The sequence below is a fragment of the Cebus imitator genome, unplaced genomic scaffold (genome assembly GCF_001604975.1).
Source record: "Cebus imitator isolate Cc_AM_T3 unplaced genomic scaffold, Cebus_imitator-1.0 Scaffold85, whole genome shotgun sequence".
NCBI lineage: Eukaryota > Metazoa > Chordata > Mammalia > Primates > Cebidae > Cebus > Cebus imitator.
In genome coordinates, this window is record NW_016107400.1 from 6251346 (window position 1) to 6272567 (window position 21222).

The following is a 21222-nucleotide window of genomic DNA, read 5'->3' on the forward strand; positions in this document are numbered from 1 at the left end:
TTTTGAGATGGAGTCTTGCTCTGTCACTCAAGGTGGAGTACAGCGACATGATCTCGGCTCACTGCAATCTCCACCTCCCTGGCTCAAGCAATTCCCCTGCCTCGGCCTCTCGGGTAGCTGGGATTACAAGTGCACACCATCATGCCTGGCTAATTTTTTGCCTTTTTAGTAGAGACGGGGTTTCACCATGTTGGTCAGGCTGGTCTCGAACTCCTGACCTTGTGATCCACCTGCCTTGGCCTCCCAAAGTTCTGGGATTACAGGCATGAGCCATCTTGTAACTGCATTCTTTTAACTGACACTGAGTCAGCTTCCATTTCAAGGGCAGGTGAGCTCTGGCAGTTGGAAGCATGATGAAAGTGAGTGTAGCCACAGAAAAAAGGACCAGACAGAAGCATGCGCATTGGATGCTAACCTGCCTAGAGTTAGTTCCAGGGCAGCAGGGAGCCCCCAGAGGCCTTGGTTTCCCATTAGGATGGGTGGAGTTGGCTCAGGTGGGCAAAGATCTGTAGGTTGGGACAGTCACTGACCTTCCCTTTGGGCAGCGTGTGAGAAATGTCTCACTCTGATCCTGGCAAATCTGGGCAGGCTGAGTCCTGCTCAGCTCCAACGGGTACTATTCATATAGCAAAATGTACATTCACCCCTAGAGTTGTACAGTGCAGTGGTCCTAAGAGCATTCTATTTTGGAAGAGTTTCTAGCTTCAGTTTTTATAATCAGCTCTAGGAAAAGTAAATGAAAATCAGCATTAGGGCTGGGCACTGAGGCTCACACCTGAAATCTCAGCACTTTGGGAGGCCAGGGTGGTGAATCACTTGAGTTCAAGACTAGCCTAGGCAACATGATGAAACCCCATCTTTACTAGATATATATATATATATATATATATATATATATATATATATTAGCCAGGTGTTCTGGTATGTGCCTGTAGTCCAGCTACTCGGGAGGCTGAGGTGGGAGGATTGGCTTGAGCCTGGTAGGCAGAGGTTGCAGTGAGCTGAGATCACACCACTACATTTCAGCCTGAGTGACAGAGCAAGACCCTATCTCAAAAATAATAATAACGAGAAAAAGAAAATCAGCATTAGGGATCCATGAGAAAAACTCCAAGCTGCACCTTAACATTCCTCTGGATTATTTGCTTAGAGTTCACACTCATCTGTCAGCAAGATGCAGGCAGTACCTTCATTGGTATACACTGGACTTTCTGGAATGGACGGGCTCAGGCAGGACCCTGCTGGAAGCACATCACCCACATGTAGGAAAAACAGGCAGATCAGAGAGCAGGGACAGAGCCGCTTGAACAAACCCTGCTCATCTGACTCCTGCCCTCTCCTCTCTTTCCTCTCCTCTCCTCTCCTCTGGGCCCTCTTTGTGTCGCTAGTTCTGCTGGACTTACAGGCTGTTGTGTATCTGTTCTCAGTGCTCTCAGCATAGAGTAAACACTTGCTTAAAGTTTCCTGGGTTAGATGTTCAGAAGCACCCTCAAAGAGAGAGGCCAGACTTATGGCCACAAGAGACTTCAATGCAGATACAATGAGCTAGAGAGGCTCAGTCTGCACACACAGATATTTGCCATCACTTCGCTCAGGCTTTTGCATCATTATAATGGAGAGGTAGCAAATGTGGGAGTTTTGGTTATCATTGTTGTTTTAGAAACAGGGGCCCACTGTCACCCAGGCTGTAGTGCACTGGCGTGATCATAGCTCACTGCAACCTCGAACTCCTGGGATCAAGCAATCCTCCTGCCTCAGTCTCCCAAACAGCTGGATTACAGGCATGTGCCACCATGCCTGGCTAATCTTTTTGTATCTTTAATTTTTGTAGACATGGGGCTTCACTATGTTGCCCAGGCTGGGCTCAATCAATCCTTCCACCTCAACCTCCCAAGTTCGATTCTAAAGTAATCAAAAGTTGTTATATCAGGGAGAAAGAACATATAGTCAGAATTACCTCTGGAAATCCTGAATACACATGATGTACTTTGCTGCTTCTTCTGCACAGGTTGGGGAGCACTTAACAGTCAGTCACATTTTTTCACAGGTATTTGCCAGGTATTGTTCAAACAGGGGCACTATCCCACGGAGATTAGGGCACATGCTGGAGCCAGCCACATGCATTTGGACCCCTGAGCTGGGACTTACTAGCTTTGTGAGCCGGGGGTAGGGGTGGGAGTTGTCATTAGACCTTTCCGCCTTAGTTTCCGCTTCCATAAAAGGGGCATTCTATAATAACATTCGCCTCACAGGAATGTTATCTCATGAGTTAATGCATTCAAAGCATTCAGAATAGTGCCTGGCATACAGTAAGCACTACATAAATGTTAATTCTGGTTCAGGCTGGATTGCATCCACTTGTCATTGAATACATGATGCAGCCAGAGGTCCTGAGAAATGCCCATCCAAGCACATGTAGATTAATTTGTGTACTTTTTTTTTTTTTTTTTTTTGAGATGGATTCTTGCTCTGTTGCCTAGACTGGAGCGCAGTGGCATGATCTTGGCTCACTGAAACCTCTCTCTCTTGGGTTCAAGAAATTCTTGTACCTCAGCCTCCCCAGTAGCTGAGACTATAGGCACCCACCACTACACCAGGCTAATTTTTGTATTTTTAGTAGAGATATGGTTTCACCATGTTGGCCAGGCTGGTGTCTTGAACTCCTGACCTCAAGTGATCTGCCTGCCTCAGCCTCTCAAAGTGCTGGGATTACAATGCCCAGCCAAATTTGTGCAAGTTAAATGAAAATTGGGTGTGACTCCAGTGTAAGTTTTGTGAATCACATAAAACAGTCCATGAGGACTTTGACGAGAATAACTCTGGGGTAACCCAAAGATGGAGTCCCATTTGTCTGGGTAAAGATGAGCCAGACTCAACTTGAGTCAGAAGGCCCATGGAGATGGATGTTTTGGGGTACAGTGAGGTGAATATTACTTGGACCCACCCAGGGCCAGTAAAATGACAAAAACTACAGCAGCTCAGGGCTCAGGAAATCCTGCTGTGGGGCCCTCTAAAAGAGCTGACCCCCCCGAGGAAGGGGAGCTGTTTTCCTCTGGGCTAAGGCACAGTGACCACAGAGAAGGCCCTTGTGAACAGCACCGGAGCATCAAGCCACGTGTGGCACAGAGAAACCTGAGAGGGGGACGGCAGAGTGGGGCCAAGGTATGAGGAAGTGGCTTGAGCGGTGACCAGGAGGTGTCAGCACAAGTTCACAAAGACAACCAAAAACACGAGCCCAGCCCAGAAACTATCAAGCAGAATTAGCCTGGGCTGATTGGTAAATGCACGCAAGGACCTGGAGCATGCCAGATGCCAGAGGAACCTTGAAAGGTTCACAGCTCACTGCAGCCTCAACCTTCTAGACTCAAGCAATCCTCCTGCCTTAGCCTCCTGAATAGCTGGGACCACAGGTGCACATCACCATACCCAGCGAATTGTTTGTATTATTTGTAGAGATGGGGTCTCCCTATGTTGCCCAGGTTGGTCTTGAACTCCTGGCCTTAAGCTATCCCCTCCTTGGCCTCTGAAAGTTCTGGGATTACAGGTGTGAGCCACCATGCCCAACCTAAAAGGGCTTATTTATAGGACTAAATTGAGAAAAGATAAGAGAAGCATTTAAAAAATAAAAGACACTAAATTGTACAAAGGCCATTTACTATTATTGTTACCAAATATAATATCATTTTAACATGAATATTAATAATATTACCTAAGTATTATTTAATAATAATGATTGTAACTTCTAATGATGAGATGATGTAATGAGCTGGATGTTATTATTCCCATTTAACAAATGAAAAACTGAGCGCAAAGGAGGTAAGCAGAGAGCAGCCTTGGATCTATACCCTGTTCTATCTACATCCAGATTTCTTAAAAATAATAATACAATAATGAGCTGGGCATGGTGATTCATGCCTATAATCCCAGCACTTTGGGATGCTGAGGTGGGAGGATCTCTAGAGGCTGTCAGTTCAAGACCAGCCTGGGCAACATAGTGAGACCCAATTTCTGCAAAAATAACTTTAAAATTAGTGGGGCATGGTGGTGCATGCCTATAGTCGCAGCTACTTGGGAGGCTGAGGAGGGAGGATTTCATGAGCCCAGGAGCTTGAGGCTGCAGTAGGCTATGACGGTGCCACTGCACTCCAGCCTGGGTGACAGAGTGAGACCCTGTCTGCAAAAAAAAAAAAAAAAAAAAAAAAAAAAAAAAAAAAAGAGAACCAAAAAAAAAAAAAAAAAAAAAAAAAAAAAAAGGACCAAAAAAATGACAGCAGACACTTCTAGAGTGCTCAACTACATAGCAGGCTCTACTCAAAACACTCTTATTAATTCATTTAGACCTAACCACCCCACTATAGTGGCTTTTAATAAACCAGCTTTGCAGTTAAATCTGCCTCTTGATTTTCTCTGCTCCTGACTGCCCTGTCTTGTTCACTCAAGCTCACCTTCATGGTCGTCAAGTGTCTGGGCTTGCTTTGAGGGACTTCGGGACCTCTTCTGGCTCCTTGGGGTGGCCCCCGAGTGCAGGAACTGGGCATCCTGGGAGATGTGAGAAGAGTCTGCAGGTGTCAGGGGCGTCTCTTGCTGCTTCACCACCTGTGGCTGCTGCTATAACACAAGAGCCTAAGAGAGCTCTGTCCTTGCCATGCCCTGCCCCATGATGGGCCCAGTATCTGTGACTGAGATGGCCTCACCAGGCAGCATGAACTTACAGAGCAAGATCACAGGGGCCTGGGGAGCTGCTGGGAAGGAGGCAGGGGGCAAAGTCAGAGCTGGGTAGAGGGAGAGAGTTGCTGAGTGGTCTCAGAGAGGAGGAGCAGCACTACTCCCAGATGAACCTGAGGTCAGGGCAATGGGCCTACCTGCCTCATCACAAAGAGAATCCACCCTCCCAGGAGGACAGCAGTGAGGCTAGCTGCCAGCAGGTCTTGTGGGCCCAGTCCCAGGTAAGAGTCTGGAGTTTTCTCCTCTGGATGCAGCTTGGAGTCCCAGAGTTTCTCTCGGCTCAGGCTCAATAGCTGGGGATAAAGGGCCGTTCACTTTTAGCACCTCCTTCCACCGGGGAACCCCTAACCTTTCTTCATCACCAGCACATGGCTGGGCTTAATTGAAGGGGACGTGAGTGGTCTGCATGTGGTGGGAAACATGGCACTCTCCGTGGTGCTGAAACATCAATGTGCCCAGAAGAGTGGTTTTCTAAACCTACCCAATGACCAGCATTTCATGGGATGTCACTAAAAAATACAGGTACTCTTGGAATGTCACTAAATATACAGATATCCTTTTCTAGAGATTCTAAATGTGTTGGCGCTGGAATGAGCTCCCAGGTGATTCTGATGAGCAACCAGATTTGCTCTAGGCCATGGCTGTTCCTTCTAACTTTGAGCTACTTACTAGTGATTTTGGTTCCTCCCTCTCCCAGGAGCACATGCTTTTATAGCTTTTGTTTTCAATTTCAATTTAATGAATGCTTTACAGTTTTTACACTGAAGAAGAATAAAGAAAATGTGACCCATGTTTCATGATTTAGGTAGTCAATATCTTTCTTTTGTTTGTTTTGAGATAGAGTCTCGTTCTTTTTGCCCAGGCTGGAGTGCAATAGTGCAATCTGGGCTCACTGCAACCTCCGCCTCCCAGGTTCAAGCGATTCTCCTGCCTCAGCCTCCTGAATGGCTGGGATTACAGGCATGCACCACCATGCCTGGCTAATTTTTTGTATTTTTAGTAGAGACGGGGTTTCTCCATGTTGGTCAGGCTGGTCTTAAACTCCCGACCTCAGGTGATCTGCCTGCCTTGGCCTCCCAAAGTGCTGAGACTACAGGCATGAGCCACTGTGCCTGGTCTTTTTTTTTTTTTTCTTTTAAGAGACAGGGTCTCACTGTGTTATCCAGTGTAGTGGTGTGACCATAGCTCACTGCAGCCTCAAATTCCTGGGCTCAAGCAATCCTCCCACCTCAGCCTCCTGAGTAGCTGGGACTACAGGTACACACCACCATGCCCCACTAATTTTTAATTTTTTTTTGTAGAGATGGGGTCTTGCTATGTTACCCAGGCTGGTCTCAAACTCCTGACATCAAGCCATCCTTCTACATCAACCTTCCAAAGTGTTGAGATTATAAGCATGAGCCACCATGCCCAGCCACATTTTGACACTTCTAGTGTGTTTCTGCCAGTAACAACAACAACAATGACAACAACAAAATGTTTGTCTTCTGGGAAATTGTGTGAGGTCAATTGACCCATCCCCAATTGTTATTCTTAGAAGCCTGAGGTCCAAGGGCTGCTCCCCTATCTGCTGGGGCCTCCCTACCCCCCGCTCTCTGCCCTTCCAGCACTGACCTCCAAGAAGGCTGGGGCCTGGGTGTTCTCTGGGGGTCTTGTCTCTGTAGTCCCACTCCCTGGGGTGGGATGGACCCTCAGCATGGTGGTATGCAGGACTGGGGGTAGCTCGTGGTGTCCTAAAGTGGGGGCAAAAGTCAACAGGCTGAAGGGAACCTCAGCCTTCCAACTCAGAGGCTGGGCTCACAGGTTCTTTATCTTCATCTACTCCCAATTTGAGCCAGAGGATCTCACCAATGAGCAGCCACTGGCTTGGGAGGGCCACGCTGCCTGAGGGGTATCTGACATCAGTACTGGGTGAGACCTCTCGCTCTCCTGAGACTTGGAGTGTCACCTCATCTGTGGTAGGGCCATCTGTGGGGGCCAGGGTCAGTCCACGAGGCTACAACAGAAGATGGAGAGCCATGAGTGAGGGAGGTTCTTCTGTTCATCCTCTTTCAGCCCACTCAGAGACCACTTCTCACCACCAGGGCCACTCCTGTGTGGACCAGTGCCTTAGAGACATAGAAGCCAGCTTCATCCTTCCCCACATACAGCGTCATCCTAGTGGGAGGTAAGAAAAAGAAGAGAAGAATGAATGCTGGTGGTGAGTAGTTTCAGTTATTAGGGTACTCACACCCTTGTATATTTCTGTCTCACATTGACTCTTGGCTTAGCCGTGAGACTTGCTTTAATCAATTAGACAATAGCACATGTGACATAAGTAGAGGCTTGAAAAGTACTTGTGGCTTGAGGCTTCCTTCTGCATTGTTCTTTGGAGCTCTGAGACCATCGTGGGAGAAAACCCAGGCTAGCCTGCTGGGGCGTGAGAGACCTCTTTAATCCTCCATAGGCCAAACAGTCCATCAACTATGAAGTGGGTGAATGTGGCCATCGTAGATTCTCCAGACTCAACCAAGCCACAAGCAGACTGCAGAAAAATCACCTACCCAGCTGACCCACAGAATCTTGAGGAATAATAAATTGCTGTTTTTTAAGCTCTCTGTTTTGGGATGATTTGTTACACAGCTGTCTTCATTTCTTGCCTGAACAAATCAATATTCCATGAATGGTCCATTTCTTTCTATATACCACTCTAAGATATTCTTTCTAAAATGAAAATATGATCGAATCACTTCCTTCCTTAAAACTCTCCAGTGACTTCTCTCTGGCTTTAGGAGAAAATGTCCAAGCCTTTTAAATGATCCTACAAGTTCCCTGCTTAGCCTATAACCTCAGACCCTACTCCTTGCTCAGGTCTGTATTCCATTTAATTTTTTCCTGTTCCCTGAATTCCATGCTCTCTCATCTCTCTCATTTCCTATTCTTTTTTTAGGTTTTAATTTAGATGTCCCTTCCTCTGGGAAGCTTTCTATGACTGCCTCCTGTCCCCAATCTCGATGTGGGTACTCTTCCTATACATTGCCATGGCATCTTATACTACTCTCATGTTATCCTTTATCATGTCAGGTTGCAATTGTCTCTTTACATGTCTGTCTCTCCCACTAGACTCAGGTTCCTGTAGGCAGGAACAACTGTTGGGTTATTTATTGCACTCCCAGACTCTAGTGAGACTGGCACACACTAAGTGCTCAGTTAATATTTGTAAAATGAATTGAAATGAATAGATAGATGATCCCTGATCTTCCCAAGCTGTCTACTTGTTTTTCAAGATGGGGACACTACGGTGTTAGATGCAATAAGGGTATTATTCAAAGTATTTAACAATCCATAAGGCACAGCACCTACCAATCAGAACAGGTTAAGACCTGAAGTCCACCTCTGATATGGTTTGGCTGTGTCCCCACCCACATTTCATCTTGAATTCCCATTTGTTCTGGGAGGGACCCAGTGGGAGGTAATTGAATCATGAGGGTGGGTCTTTCCCATGTTGTTCTCATGATAGGGAATAAGTCTCACAAGATCTGATGGTTTTATAAGGGGGAGTTTCTCTGCACCAGTGCCTCTCTTTGCCTGCTGCCTTCCACGTAAGATGTGACTTGCTCCTCCTTGCTTTCCATCATGATTGTGAAGCTACCCAGCCACATGGAACTGTAAGTCCATTACACCTCTTTCTTTTGTAAATTGTCAAGTCTTGGGTGTGTCTTTTTTTTTTTTTTTTTTTTTGAGACGAATTCTCTTTCTGTCGCCTGTCGCCAGGCTGGAGTGCAGTGGCGCGATCTTGGTTCGCTGCAACCTCCACCTCCTGGGTTCAAATGATTCTCATGCCTCAGCCTCCCGAGTGGCTGAGATTACAGGCCCACGCCACCACGCCTAGCTAATTTTTTTGTGTGTTTTTGGTAGAGACGGAATTTCACCATGTTGGCCAGGCCTATCTCAAACTCCTGACCTCAAGGAGTCCGCCATCCTTGGTCTCCCACAGTGCTAGGATCACAGGCGTGAGTCACCGCGCCTGGCCCTTGTTTTCAACTGGTGTTTAAAAGTTCATTTTTGTATTTACCCTGTATAAACAGACCTTATTAAATTTAATTATTCTAATAATAGTGTATAGATTATTTCGAATCTTCCATAGACACAATTTTAATAAAGGATTAAATTTATGGGACAGATTTTATTTTATTTATTTTCCCCCCATTTTTCTTTATATATATATATATATATATATATATATATTTATTTATTATTATTTCTAAGGCGGGGCTTCATCATGTTGGTCAGGCTGCTCTTGAACTCCCGACCTCAGGTGATCTGCCCGCCTTGACCTCCAAAGTGCTTGGATTATAGGCGTGAGCCACACTCCCGGCTTTGGGACAGATTTTAAAAATAAAGGAAGTTACCTTCATTTCTATCTGTTGCCTGAGATAAGGTTGACAGCAGACACAACAAAATCTGTTCTCACCAGTCAGTGCACCTCATTCAATAATAAAGGCTTAAATTAGTTACAACTTTGTATCACTTTTAGAAAATTAAAAATAGCCAATATTTATATTTATAAAAACATTAACAGGGATTGGTAATATGTTTGAGGCTGACTCTGCTGCTTCATAAATCGAGTAGTACACAACAGACACACTGGATTCCCACACTTGAACCTTCTGTCATATACTCCTTGGGTAAATGGCATGCTCAGGTATTATCAGAGAGTGACAAACCATTGTTAGGCCAATGAAATAGTATTTTTTTCCCCAACTGTGACACCCAAAAGTTGAGGGAAAAATGGTTAAGACTTTAATCGTTGGCAATTTAAATCAGTAGAAATAGGAGGATTATTCAAAACATGCGTTGGGCTAATTGGATAGCCACTTAGGAAAATAAAAGCTTACAGTTGTGAGACTAAAATAAATTCCCAACAGATGCAAACTGTAAAAGTAAGGAATGAAAAAAACCACAATTGTAATTACTAGAAATGTGCTGCGCTCCCTCCAGAGGTTCTAGGGGAGAAATATGTCCTTGCCTCTTCCCAGCCTCTGGTGTCTGCCTGCCTGACAAAAATTTTATATAACTTTGGTCCAAAAATTAACTTCTTTTGCACAAAATTCAGAGACAATGAGAGTTTAACATAGTTTACTACATTAAACAACATTTAAAAAATTCCATCAGGATGTACCCTCATCCCCTTAAAAAAGCCATAAACAAAGTGACAAAACATCAAATAAAACTGGGGGAAAATATTTGTAACTTATGTTTCAAAGAGTGAATTTTCTTCGTTTCTATCTGTTGCCTGAGATGAGGTTGACAGCAGACACAACAAAATATGTTGTTGCCAGTTGGTGCAACTAATATAATAATACAAGCAATGTAGAAGTAAGTAAGAGAAATTTTTAAAATGAACCATAGAAATGCAGTGAAATAATGTCTTTAACCTATCAGATTGGCAAACAACAGCAAAAGAAAAACAATTTGTTCATGGTAGTGTTGCCGAATAGCACTTAAAGATGTTGAATTAGGGCCGGGCGCGGTGGCTCAAGCCTGTAATCCCAGCACTTTGGGAGGCCGAGGCGGGTGGATCACGAGGTCAAGAGATCGAGACCGTCCTGGTCAACATGGTGAAACCCCGTCTCTACTAAAACTATAAAAAATTAGCTGGGCATGGTGGTGCGTGCCTGTAATCCCAGCTACTCAGGAGGCTGAGGCANCGGCTCACTGCAACCTCCACCTCCCAGGTTCAAGCGATTCTCCTGCTTCAGCCTCCCAAGTAGTTGGGATTACAGGCATGCGTCACCACACCCAGCTAATTTTTATATGTTTAGTAGAGATGGGGTTTCTCCATGTTAGCCAGGCTGGACTTGAACTCCCAACCTCAGGTGATCGCCTGCCTTGGCTTCCCAAAGTGCTGGGATTACAGGCGTGAGCCCCCACGCCCGGCCTGGGTATGTCTTTATCAGCAGCATGAAAACGGACTAATACACCCTCCTAGGCCAGATCTTACCCTATGAGTTGCTGAACAGTGGGTTACCTAGGGGGTCCTGGGAACACTTGGAGGGCAGCACAGGACACTGGTTATTTACCAACCAGTTGGGTAAGTAACCAATTTGAGATGTTTTGACCCCTGCTTCAGCTGTACTGGTGTGTCACAGCTGAACATCTCGCCTGGCCATCAGACCCAGGCTGCAACACTCCCAGACAGTTTCTTCCCCAGGCCCCAGATACCGACACCTACAGCAGCTGGGTGTCCGAGGCAGAGAAGAGGGTGGCCGTGTCCTGGGGGCCTGAGGCAGGCAGTCGGATGTGGCCCCAGCGGAGGGCGAGGAAATGCAGGGTGTCTCGAGCCAGTGTGAGATGCGGTAGCTGGCGCAGGCCGTCCTGGTGCCAGGTGTAGATGCCCATCACAGGCACACCCAAATCCTGCGTCCACAGCACTGTCCCGCTTCCTGGGTCCACAGTGAGCAGTAGGCCCATCCCACAGGATGCCAGGTGGCTCATGTCTGCTGAGAAAGGTGGCTGGGGAGAGGTGGTTGGAGGCTCTCCTAAGAGAGTCCAAGGGTGGGCCCTCTGGGTGAGGGGGTCATTCAGGTGTGTGGAGGTCAAGTGAGATCACATGGAGGGTTATCAGGATGTGAGAAGTTTTGTTGGAGTTCGTGGGGTCACTTTGAAAATAAGGTGATCAATCAGGGTCATTCAAAGGTGACTCAGGTGTGTGCGGGTCCGTTTGGGTCACTTAGGATGTGGGGTATTGCTCATGGTCAACAGATAGTCACCTAGGATGGATCAATCAGGGTGGCCTGGAGGCATGTGGATCACTTGGGAGTCAATTAGAGTGTGAGAAGGGTCGGCTGGGGTGCATAGGTGACTTCATCTCTGATAAGGTGATCTGTGTAGGGTCTCATGCAGAATGATGAAATAAGGGATTGGGGGGCCTTGCAGGGGGGCACCTGCAAGGTCACTCTGGCAGTTGGGTATCAGTCATAATATCAAGGCAGTGGCTTATGCTTGTAATCCCAGCACTTTGGGAAGCCAAGGCAGGAGGATCACTTAAGCCCAGGAGTTTGAGACCAGCCTGGGCAACATAGCAAGACCCCATCTCTACAAAAAGTTAAAAAACGAGCCAGGCTTGGTGGTGCACACCTGCAGTCCCAGCTATTAAGGTGGCTGAGGATAGAGGATCACTTGAGCCCAGGAGTTGGAGGCTGTGGTAAGCTATGGTTGCACTACTGCACCCCAGCCTGGGTGACAGAGTGAGGCCCTATCTCACAAAAAACACAGGAGAGTGATCAGGGTCACCTGGGGAGTCAGTCTATGGAAGAGGCTACTTAGGGTCAGCTTTCAGGGGTTATATGTAGGCATCAGGACATGCAGAGATTGCTCAGAGGCTGTTTGGGATCACTCTGAATATGGGAGGTCATCCAGGGTTACCTGGTTGGGGTCACTTAGAGTATAGAAGAGTTAGGAGGTTGAGGGATTGGCCAGGGTTCAGGAGGGTCAGTCTGGGTGTTGAGGGAGTCATTTGGGGTCAGCCTTCAGGGGTGTGCCATTCAGTACATGGGTCCCTGGGGAGGTTTAGTGGGTCAAAAAGTGGCTGGGAACTGGTCATGGATGCTGTTCATGGGTTCCCTGGTTGGGGACCTTGCTCCATGATGGGACCAGAGAAAGGTGGAACTCACATTTCCCAGGTGAGCCATCCATGGGGGGTGCTGAGTAGCGGCGGTAGGTGGTGTTCCAGCGCAGGGCCGGGGCCCTTGGGTCATGCATGGTGACCGTATACTCTGGGGATCCCAGAAGCAAGATTACCAGGAATGCCCATGTGACACCCCCTCCAACCCCAGGGACCATTTATCTTGTAGGCGTGGGGTTTTCCCAAGCACACAGCCTGGAGGCCTGGAAGCCTGTGAGCATCACAGTGGCAGAGATGGGAGCTGTCTTGTCTACAGCTCTATCCCCAGCTTCTAGTTCAGTGCTCTGTACAGTGTTTGTTAATGACTAACAGACTGACTGGCCTGAATTCAACCTGGTTAGCAACAGCCAGATCTCAGCAGAGCAAAAGGGAAGTCTGCCTAGAGCTTGAATGAACAACTGGGGCCCAACTCACGTGTTCGGCCGATGTAGAGACGAGGGGTGGGGGGATCCTCTGTGGTCAGTGTCATCTGGGTCTCCCCTGACTCAGGGTCCACCACAAACCAGGCATCCTGCTTCCGGCCTGTGGAGGTGGAAAGCATTTTAGCTCCCAAGTTGGCATGGGAAGGGGTGTGGTCTCATCATTCCTGTGCCTAATTAGCCCATCATGACCTAGATCCCAGACTCTGCTGGCTGAACCTGGACCCCACAGGCTAGAGAGATGCTCACCTGTGTAGAAGACCCCATCAGAGCTGCGGCAGGGAGAGGCATGAACCAGCTCAGGGATGGTGAATGGCAGTTTCTGGGAGAGGGAAAATTTCCAGGAAGGAGTAAGAGCAGAAACACACAATGCTCACTGTGCCAGGTGAGCCCATTTCCATAGCAACCGATTAACAGGTACTACTATCATTTCCACTTTTTAGGTAAGGAAACTGGCTTGGAGAGGCCATGTAACTTGGTTAACATCACACAGCTACTAAGTGGCCTTGAACCCAGGCAGTCAGCCTCCAGAGCCAGCACACTGAATCATTTTGATACACAGCCTCTTGAGGAAATGCAGAAATTCCCACACCCAGTGTCAAGGTACCACATGAGCCACTTGCTCCTGGAATGACCTGACCTCCTCCTCAAAAACTTGCCCTGGGATGGGCATGGTGGCTCATGCCCGTAATCCCAGCACATTGGGAGGCCAAGGAAGGAGTATTGCTTGAGCCCAGGAATTCAAGACCAGCGTGGGCAACATGGCAAGACCTTGTCTCTACAGAAATTTAAAAAAAAAAAAATGAGCTGAGCATGGTGGTGCATGCCTATAGTCCCAGCTACTAGTGAGGCTGAGGCAGGAGGATAGCTTCAGCCCAGGAATTCAAGGCTTCAGTGAGCTCTGATTGTGCCACTGCATTCCAGCCTAGGTGATAGAGTGAGACTCTGTCTCTAAACAAAATAAAACAAAACAGACAAAAACAAAAAAACATCACACACGAGTGGGGAGTTTAATTCCAAAAAAAATCCAACTCACATGGGTACTTAAAAACTGTCAATAGCCATGAGAGACTCTGAGAAATGAAGGAGTTGTTCCAGAATAAAGGCGACCATGGCCTGATGCTGGCTAGGAGTGGAGATCAGCTCCACTCTCCACCTTCTTCCCAGAGCTGGACTTGTCTGGGTTATGTCTGTGGGCATCCTGTGCTCTGCCTTCCTATTGAGTTTGAATAATGGGGACAGGGTGAGATCAGAGTATGCCCTGGTTTCCTCGCCACAGAGTCCTCACGGGCTGGCTGTGTCCCTCCACCAAAGCGCTGAGGTCCCACTGGGTGGTGCTCTCAGGACATCTCTCTCTAGCTCCAGGCTGTGGTAGCTGCTCCCTCCCTAGCCTCCAGAATTAGGGCTGATAATGGCACCCCACTGTCATGAACCAAAGGATGCCGCATAATATGGTTGGGATTTGTGTCCCCACATAAACCACCTGTTGAATTGCAATCCCCAATGTTAGAGGTGGGGCCTGGCGAGAGGTGTTTGGATTATAGGGGCAAATTTCTCCATTTGGTGCTATTCTTTTTCTTTTTTTTTAGACAGGGTCTTGCTCTGTCACCCAAGCTTGAGTGCAGTGGTGCCATCTTGGCTCACTGCAACCTCTGCTTCCCGGGTTCAAGTGATTCTTCTGCCTCAGTCTCCTAAGCAGCTGGGACTGCAGACATGTGCTACCACACCTGGCTAATTTTTGTATTTTTTGGTAGAGATGGGGTTTCACCATGTTGGCCAGGCTAGTCTTGAACTCCTGACCTCACGTGTTCTGCCTGCCTTGGCCTCTTGAAGTGCTGGGATTACAGGCATGAGCCACTGTGCCCAGCTGGTGCTGTTCTTGTAATAGAGTTCTCACGAGATCTGGTTGTTTAAAAGTAGGTGGCACCTCCTCTCTTTGGTATCTCGTCTCTTTCTCTCTCTTGCCTCTGCTCTGGGCATGTAAGACATGCCTGCTTCCACTTCGTGCTTTCTGTCATGATTGTAAGTTTCCTGAGGTGTCTCCGGAAGCAGAGGTTACCATGCTTCCTACACATGAATCAATTAAGCCTCTTTTTTTTTTTTTTTTTTTTTTTTTTTTTTTTTTTTTTTTTTTTTTTTTTTTTTTTTTTTTTTTTTTTTTTTTTTTTTTTTTTACAAATTACCCAATTTCAGGTATTTTTTTTTTATAGCAATGTAGGAATGAACTAATATACTGGACTATCCCTTGTGGTTTCCTATACTCTGCTCACACCTTTAACAAAATGTCCTCAAACTATTCTATTTGAGTATGCCATGTGAGTATGCCAAGTTGAGACCCTGCCTGATTCACACACTAAAATTTCTTATCACTTGCTAAATCACATACTTAAGACTTTTCTGGCAGGCTTCCCCTGGGCATGGTCAGAATTCTGACAAAGAACTGGGTGTGGTGGTATGCACCTGTAGTCTCAGCTACTCAGGGTACTGAGGCACGAGGATCGCTTGAGGCCACGAGTTTGAGGCTGCAGTGAGCTACGATAATACCACTGCACTCCGGCCTGGACACAGAATGAAGTCCTGCCTTTAAAAAAAATTTTAAAAATTAAAAAAAAAAATCTGACAAAGCACATTCTACCCCATTCACAGTCTTGATGTGGAATATTGCGAAAGAATGGCCAGAGATTCCTCTTCATCTTTATATGCATTTCCCTTCACATGGTGACTTCTATCTCCTTCCATAAGAGATGGAGTCTGCTTTTTCACCACTGGACTCTCAGCTTGGCCATGTGATCTGCTTTGGCTGATGAACTATTAGCAAATGTGATGTGAACAGAAGCTTGAAAAATGCTTATGTATTGCAGCTTTGGGGTCCCTTGTTGACACCATGTGAACAAGTCTAGGATTGCCTGCTAGGGTTAAGAGACACATGGCCCAGCCACCCCTGCCAAAAACCAGCCAACCAGCAACCAACTTTCAGAAACAGAGCCATCCAACTGACCAGCAGCTGACCACACATGCATGAACAAGTTCAGTCTAGACCAGCAGAAGAACCACTGTGCTAAGTCCAGCCTAAATGGTCATCCCACCAAATTCTGAGTTGAATAAATTTAGGTGATGTTTGGGTTTTAAGCTCTTGAGTTTTGGGTTGATTTGTATTTAGCAAAAGCTAACTGATATATACATTTCTCCTTAAAGCCCTCAGAGTCCTGGAGAAGCCCCTGGGATAACCCCAGCTTGATAGATTGCCCTGCAGACACAGCCAGATTTCCCCTTACCACCCTTGCAGCAGGTCCCTCAGACAGCCTTCCCACAGTGTGCTCAGAGTCCTGACTTACATCATCTGCAGGACGGGAGATACTGACCATACTCTTTCTCCACCTCTCAGTGCTCCAGCTGACAAAAGCCCTGGCCCTTACCCCTTCCCAAACACCATGGGAAACAAACCATTAATCCCTGTTGTTTTTGGGTCCCCAAGATGTACAGGCTGCCATCAGCTGGGTCAGACAGAAAGGCCATTCTGTGGAGTAAAGAGGAACAAGGAGATGAATGGGTGCCTGCCCCCTGGTTTCATGAAGGCCCCGAATTCTCTCCAACTTCTCAGCTAGTAGAAGCCTGTTCTCGTAGGAGACACCTTGGGTCTCCAAGACCCTCCCTCATATCACTTCCAGAGCCAATTCTCTTCCCTTACTTCCAACATGTCCCCATCCCACACACATACTCTCTAGACAACTATGGGTCCCCCATTTCCCAGCTGCCTCCTCCTTAAAAGGCCCCAGGTTTACTTACTCTGTGACATACATTGGTCCTTGGATGACAGGATCTGCAGGGACAGGGACACAGAGTGTGAGCAGCTCCCTCCAGACTCCACTGAAAAGCACAGCTCATATTCGCTGAGCTATGGCATGAATGTAATGCCATTACTTGACATGAATGTAATGCCATCTTCCCAAGAACTCTGTCAGATAGGGTCATATCTTTTGCCCCATTTTACAGATGAGGACATTGAGGATCAGAGAGGTAAAGTGAGTTTCTCAAGGCCACACAGCTGGTAAGCAGTGAAGCTGCCTGTCGATAGATATCATTGGATTTTAAAGCCCATGTTCTTATTCTCTCTCTCTCTCTCTTTTTTTTTTTTTTTTTTTGAGACAGTTTCACTCTTGTCATCCAGGCTGGAGTGCAATGGCACGATCTCGGCTCACTGCAACCTCCGCCTCCTGGGTTCAAGCAATTCTCCTGCCTCAGCCTCTCGAGTAGGTGGAATTACAGGCACCCACCACCACGCCCAGATAATTTTTGTATTTTTAGTAGAGACAGGGTTTCACCATGTTGGCCAGGCTGGTCTTGAACTCCTGACCTCAGGTGATCCACCCGCCTCAGCCTCCCCAAGTGCTGGGATTACAGGCGTGAGCGACCGTTCCCGCGTGTTCTTATTCTCTATGCCACAGTGACTCCCACTCCACCAATCTATGGGCCCAAGAAGGGAGGACGGACCACCTCTTGCTCACCATCCCTCAGAGTCCACTTCAGGTCCCCTGTCTGCTTGCTCAGTGCATGGAGACTTCCATCCAAGGTGGACACCAGCAGGAGGCTCTCTGGCCTGAGAGTATGAACCTGCAAGGGGGTAGGGACAAAGTCAGCTCTCTCAGGGGTCTGGGATGACCCTTTGCTCCTGTCCCAGGCAGGGCTGGCCATGAATTCCCTTCCCCCCAGATGCGAACAGAGCAGGGGAGGAAGGGTGATTGGGGAAAATGCTGGTGTCACCCATCATCTCTTTGACCCTAGAGAGGGGTTACAGTGGGAGCTGGGGAGTCCTGGGGGGAGGTTTTGGCTCCCATGTATCTAAATTCCCAATTCCTTACTTCCTCCCTCAATTCATTCTGGTTTTCCAAAGAAGACTAAAGGCCTTTATAAAACGACTTCATTGTTTGTTTTGTTTCTTTTTTGTTATTGTTCTTGTTTTAATATAAGACAGGGTTTTGCTCTATTGCCCAAACTGGAATGCAGTGGCACAATCATAGCTCACAGCAGCCTCAAACCCCTTGGCTCAGCTGATCCTCACACCTCAGCCTCCCAGGTAGCTGGGACTACAGGTGTGTGCCATCACTCCTGGCTAATCTTTGTATTTTTTGTAGAGATAGGGTCTTGCCATGTTGTCCAGGCTGGTCTGGAACTCCTGGCCTCAAGTGTTCCTCCTGCCTCAGCCTCCCAAAGTGTTGGGACTACAAGCATGAGCCACTGCACCCATTCTAAGACTGGTACTATTAGTATTCCCGCTCTACAGGGGAGGGAGAATGAAGCTCAGCAAAGTTAGGTCATTGGCTTAAAGCCACAGAGATAGTAAGTGGCAAAACTTTGGACTTGAGTTGCCATCTCTCTGATTCCTATGCCTGGCCTCTTTTTCCTCTGCCACAATGTCTGCCTCTTTTGGGATGCCCCTTTCCACTTCCCCAAACCAGCCCAGCTGGTTTTGGTGCCAGGCTCCAGTGGGTCCCCTGACCCAAAGATGGGGATGGCTGTGAAAGGGGGACTGGAGCCGCCCATGCTTATATCTGGCGCTTCTGGGCTCAGTCACCTGCTCCAGCCTCTCCTTGAGCAAACAGGGTGAGGCTGAACTCCCAGCAGGAGGCCCAACATCCGGGTGGCCCAGCCGCACCCCTGCAAAGGCCACATCCTGCTTCAGGACCCTCAGGTTTCGGGCGGAGCCACTGGTGTTGAGTGGAGGGTCAGGAAACTGTCTGCTAGCCCCTCTTTCTTTCTGGGCCTCAGTTTCGTCATCTGCAGCACAGCAGGAGGGAGAACGGTCTGGAGAAGAGGCTGCAGACTGGTTGCCCACAAATGAATTTTGTTTGACCATCTAGTGCTAAAAAATTTGCTTTCAATTAGCTGCCAATAAAAAAAAAATGGGATGATTTATAAAAAAGAAACAAGATTTCTGATTTTTCTCATTTCTAATTTTTCTGGAGACACCCGATCTGGCCACACTGAGCTTGCATTCTTAGCTGGTAACCATGAGATGGACCCATGAGGTGGAAGGGAGGAATGGGGTGCCTAACTCAACCTGATTGCTTTCACTCCATGAGGGCTCCAGGATAGACAACTGGATTCTCAGGCCAGGCGATTTTTGCCTTCTGGCTGCAGCTCTGTAAGACTCTTCTACTCCTGGTACCGTGGGAGCAGATACTCACACCCCCAGCTCATTTATCTCACAGGTTCTGAACCTGGGGTGCAGCCATGTGTAAAGGGACCCCATTGTAAAGCCTCTGAAATTGCATAACTGGGCTTGCAGGCGCATTTCTCAGCAGAGGGCCCCGAAGTTAATCATATTTTCAAAGGAAGCCAGAATCCCCAGAAGTTTTAAGAGGCCTGGCTTTCGTGCCCGGGTGCCTACCCCCCTCCAGACGGCACCCCTTCCCGCAGAAGAGGCGGGGTGTTCGGTCTACTCTCGCCTTTCCACGCTGGCAGATCCCTCCAGCTAGGTATTTGCTGGGGGCAACTGACGACTCCCCAAACCCAGGAGACTTTCACTCGGTCGGGACCCAGGCCTGAGAGAGGGAGAGGCGCCCCCGTGGGCCCGCCGCGCCCTGGCTCCGAGCGCGACCCCGCCCCCTGCGCCCCGCGACCCGACTGTGGGGACTCGGCGTCGGTCCCTGGCTCTCACCTGTGGACTCAGCGTCCCAAGCAGCGCCGCGAACTGAAGCAGGAGCCCCAGCCGGGGCCACGGCCTCGACCCCCTGACCGCGCTCGCCATAGCGCCTGGGCAGCCGCACGGCTGGCCAGGTCCCTCCGTGCCTCCAGGGGAGCGCACGGTCCCCGCCCGACCCGGAGGAGACTCCGCCCCCGGCTGGGCCTGCAACCCCAGCCTGGAGTCCTCGCCTGTCCCCGCCCTTCTCTTCACACTCCTAACCTCATCCTCGCGCACGGTGGGGAGCTTTCCGGGGAGAGAGATTTTACTGAGCCCACTTATGGAGAACTTCCCACGTGCCGAGGGCCCCGCGGGTTCATCCTCGGCTCCTGGAGCCCTCACCGCACCGCAGGCACAAACGGAGGCTGGGATCCGCGGTCCAAACACAGCTCCTCCTGACCTCAAAGCCCGCGCTCTTCATCACTGCATCAGCCGACCGCGCTGAGTTATCAGGAAATAGAGATTAACTGGTGGTTCAGTCATTCGTTCAACAAATATTTATTATGGATCAGGCAGGTGGCTCACCTCTGTAATCCCAACACATTGGGAAGCCTAGGAAGGAGAACCACTTGAGGTCAGGAGTTTGTGACCAGCAACATAGTGAGAGCCCGTCTCTACAGAAAAAAAAAAAAAAAAAAAAAAAAATTGGCCAAGCGTGGTGATGTCCACCTGTAGTTCCAGCTACTTAGGAGGCTGAGGCGGGAGGATCACTTGAGCCAGGAATGCAGGGCTCCAGTGAGCTCTAACTGTGCCATTGCACTTCAGCCTGGGCGACAGAGAGAGACCCAGTCTCCAAAATAAAATAAATAAACAAGTAAATATGTATGTATGTATTTTTTGAGACAGAGTTTCGCTCTTGTCACTCAGGCTGGAGTGCAATGGCGTGATCTCGGCTCACTGCAACCTCTGCCTCCTGGGTCCAAGCAATTCTCCTGCCTGAGCCTCCCGAGTAGCTGGGATTAAAAGTGTGGGCCACCACATCCGGATAATTTTTGTATTTTTAGTAGAGAGAAGATTTCATCACTTTGGCCAGGCTGGTCTCAAACTCCTTTCCTCAGATGATCCGCTGCCTCGGGCTTCCAAAGTGCTGGGATTACAGGCTTGAACCACCGTGCCCAACCAATAAATAGGTATTTATTATGAGCGATTACATGCCTGCCTGGTGAACAAGAGTGATGAGTTCCCTGTCTTCATAGAGCTTAGAGTTCCCTATGCCTTAGATGCAAGGCAACGCGGCATGGAAGGGCACCTTGTAATGGCAGTGACCACCTTTGCTCCTGGTAGACGTCTCCAGTTTTGTTCAGAGAGGGCCTGCCAGGGTCCTTGAAGGCAGGGTGCACTCCGTTGGCAAGTTTTGACTCATTCATGTCTCCTTTATCCTTGCATTTTTTACAAAAAAAATCCCTGTTGCTTTGAGGGTCATGTAGCCCGGCTCTGCCACCTTCTCCCCCTCCTCTTTGTCATCCTTGGTCATCCCCTTCTAGTTACTGAAAACTTGGTAACGTGGCCCCTAGCCTTCATCTCCACCCCAAATCCTGCCATTCTCCTTGGTGCCCTCAATGTCTGCAGATATAGCCTAACCAACATTGCAGCCTCTTAGTAGCTGTACCTCGTTGGAGACCTTATCCCCCACACCACCACTGCACGTTATGCCCTGGGCCCTTGTCACACTCAGAACCACTTTTGCCCCAACATCCCTTTCTCTGATTGCAGCCTCCTCTCCATGCAGC

General features: G+C 48.3%; 1 protein-coding gene across 5 annotated transcripts in view; it reads right to left on the reverse strand.

Annotated features, from left to right (window-relative positions):
- Positions 1 to 19844, reverse strand: part of ERN2 (endoplasmic reticulum to nucleus signaling 2) — a 26332-nt gene extending 6488 nt beyond the window's left edge. For 2 of the 5 annotated variants that reach the window (XR_001826950.2, XM_017534406.2), the window contains exons 1-13: positions 19469 to 19661; positions 17316 to 17421; positions 16597 to 16630; positions 16255 to 16327; positions 13060 to 13132; positions 12806 to 12913; positions 12381 to 12482; positions 10940 to 11204; positions 6804 to 6882; positions 6574 to 6721; positions 6340 to 6458; positions 4863 to 5018; positions 4446 to 4608 (exon numbers count right to left, since the gene is read on the reverse strand). Coding sequence is in view for 4 of the 5 variants with exons in the window: in XM_017534406.2 (XP_017389895.1) it covers positions 4446 to 4608; positions 4863 to 5018; positions 6340 to 6458; positions 6574 to 6721; positions 6804 to 6882; positions 10940 to 11204; positions 12381 to 12482; positions 12806 to 12913; positions 13060 to 13132; positions 16255 to 16327; positions 16597 to 16630; positions 17316 to 17421; positions 19469 to 19558 (1516 nt within the window). In the remaining variant the exon portion in view is untranslated. Of the gene's footprint in view, positions 1 to 4445; positions 4609 to 4862; positions 5019 to 6339; positions 6459 to 6573; positions 6722 to 6803; positions 6883 to 10939; positions 11205 to 12380; positions 12483 to 12805; positions 12914 to 13059; positions 13133 to 16254; positions 16328 to 16596; positions 16631 to 17315; positions 17422 to 19468 lie in introns of all 5 variants that reach the window. The other 3 variants (XM_017534405.2, XM_017534403.2, XM_017534404.2) reach the window with 3 other exon arrangements.
- Positions 19845 to 21222: the final 1378 nt, after the last annotated feature.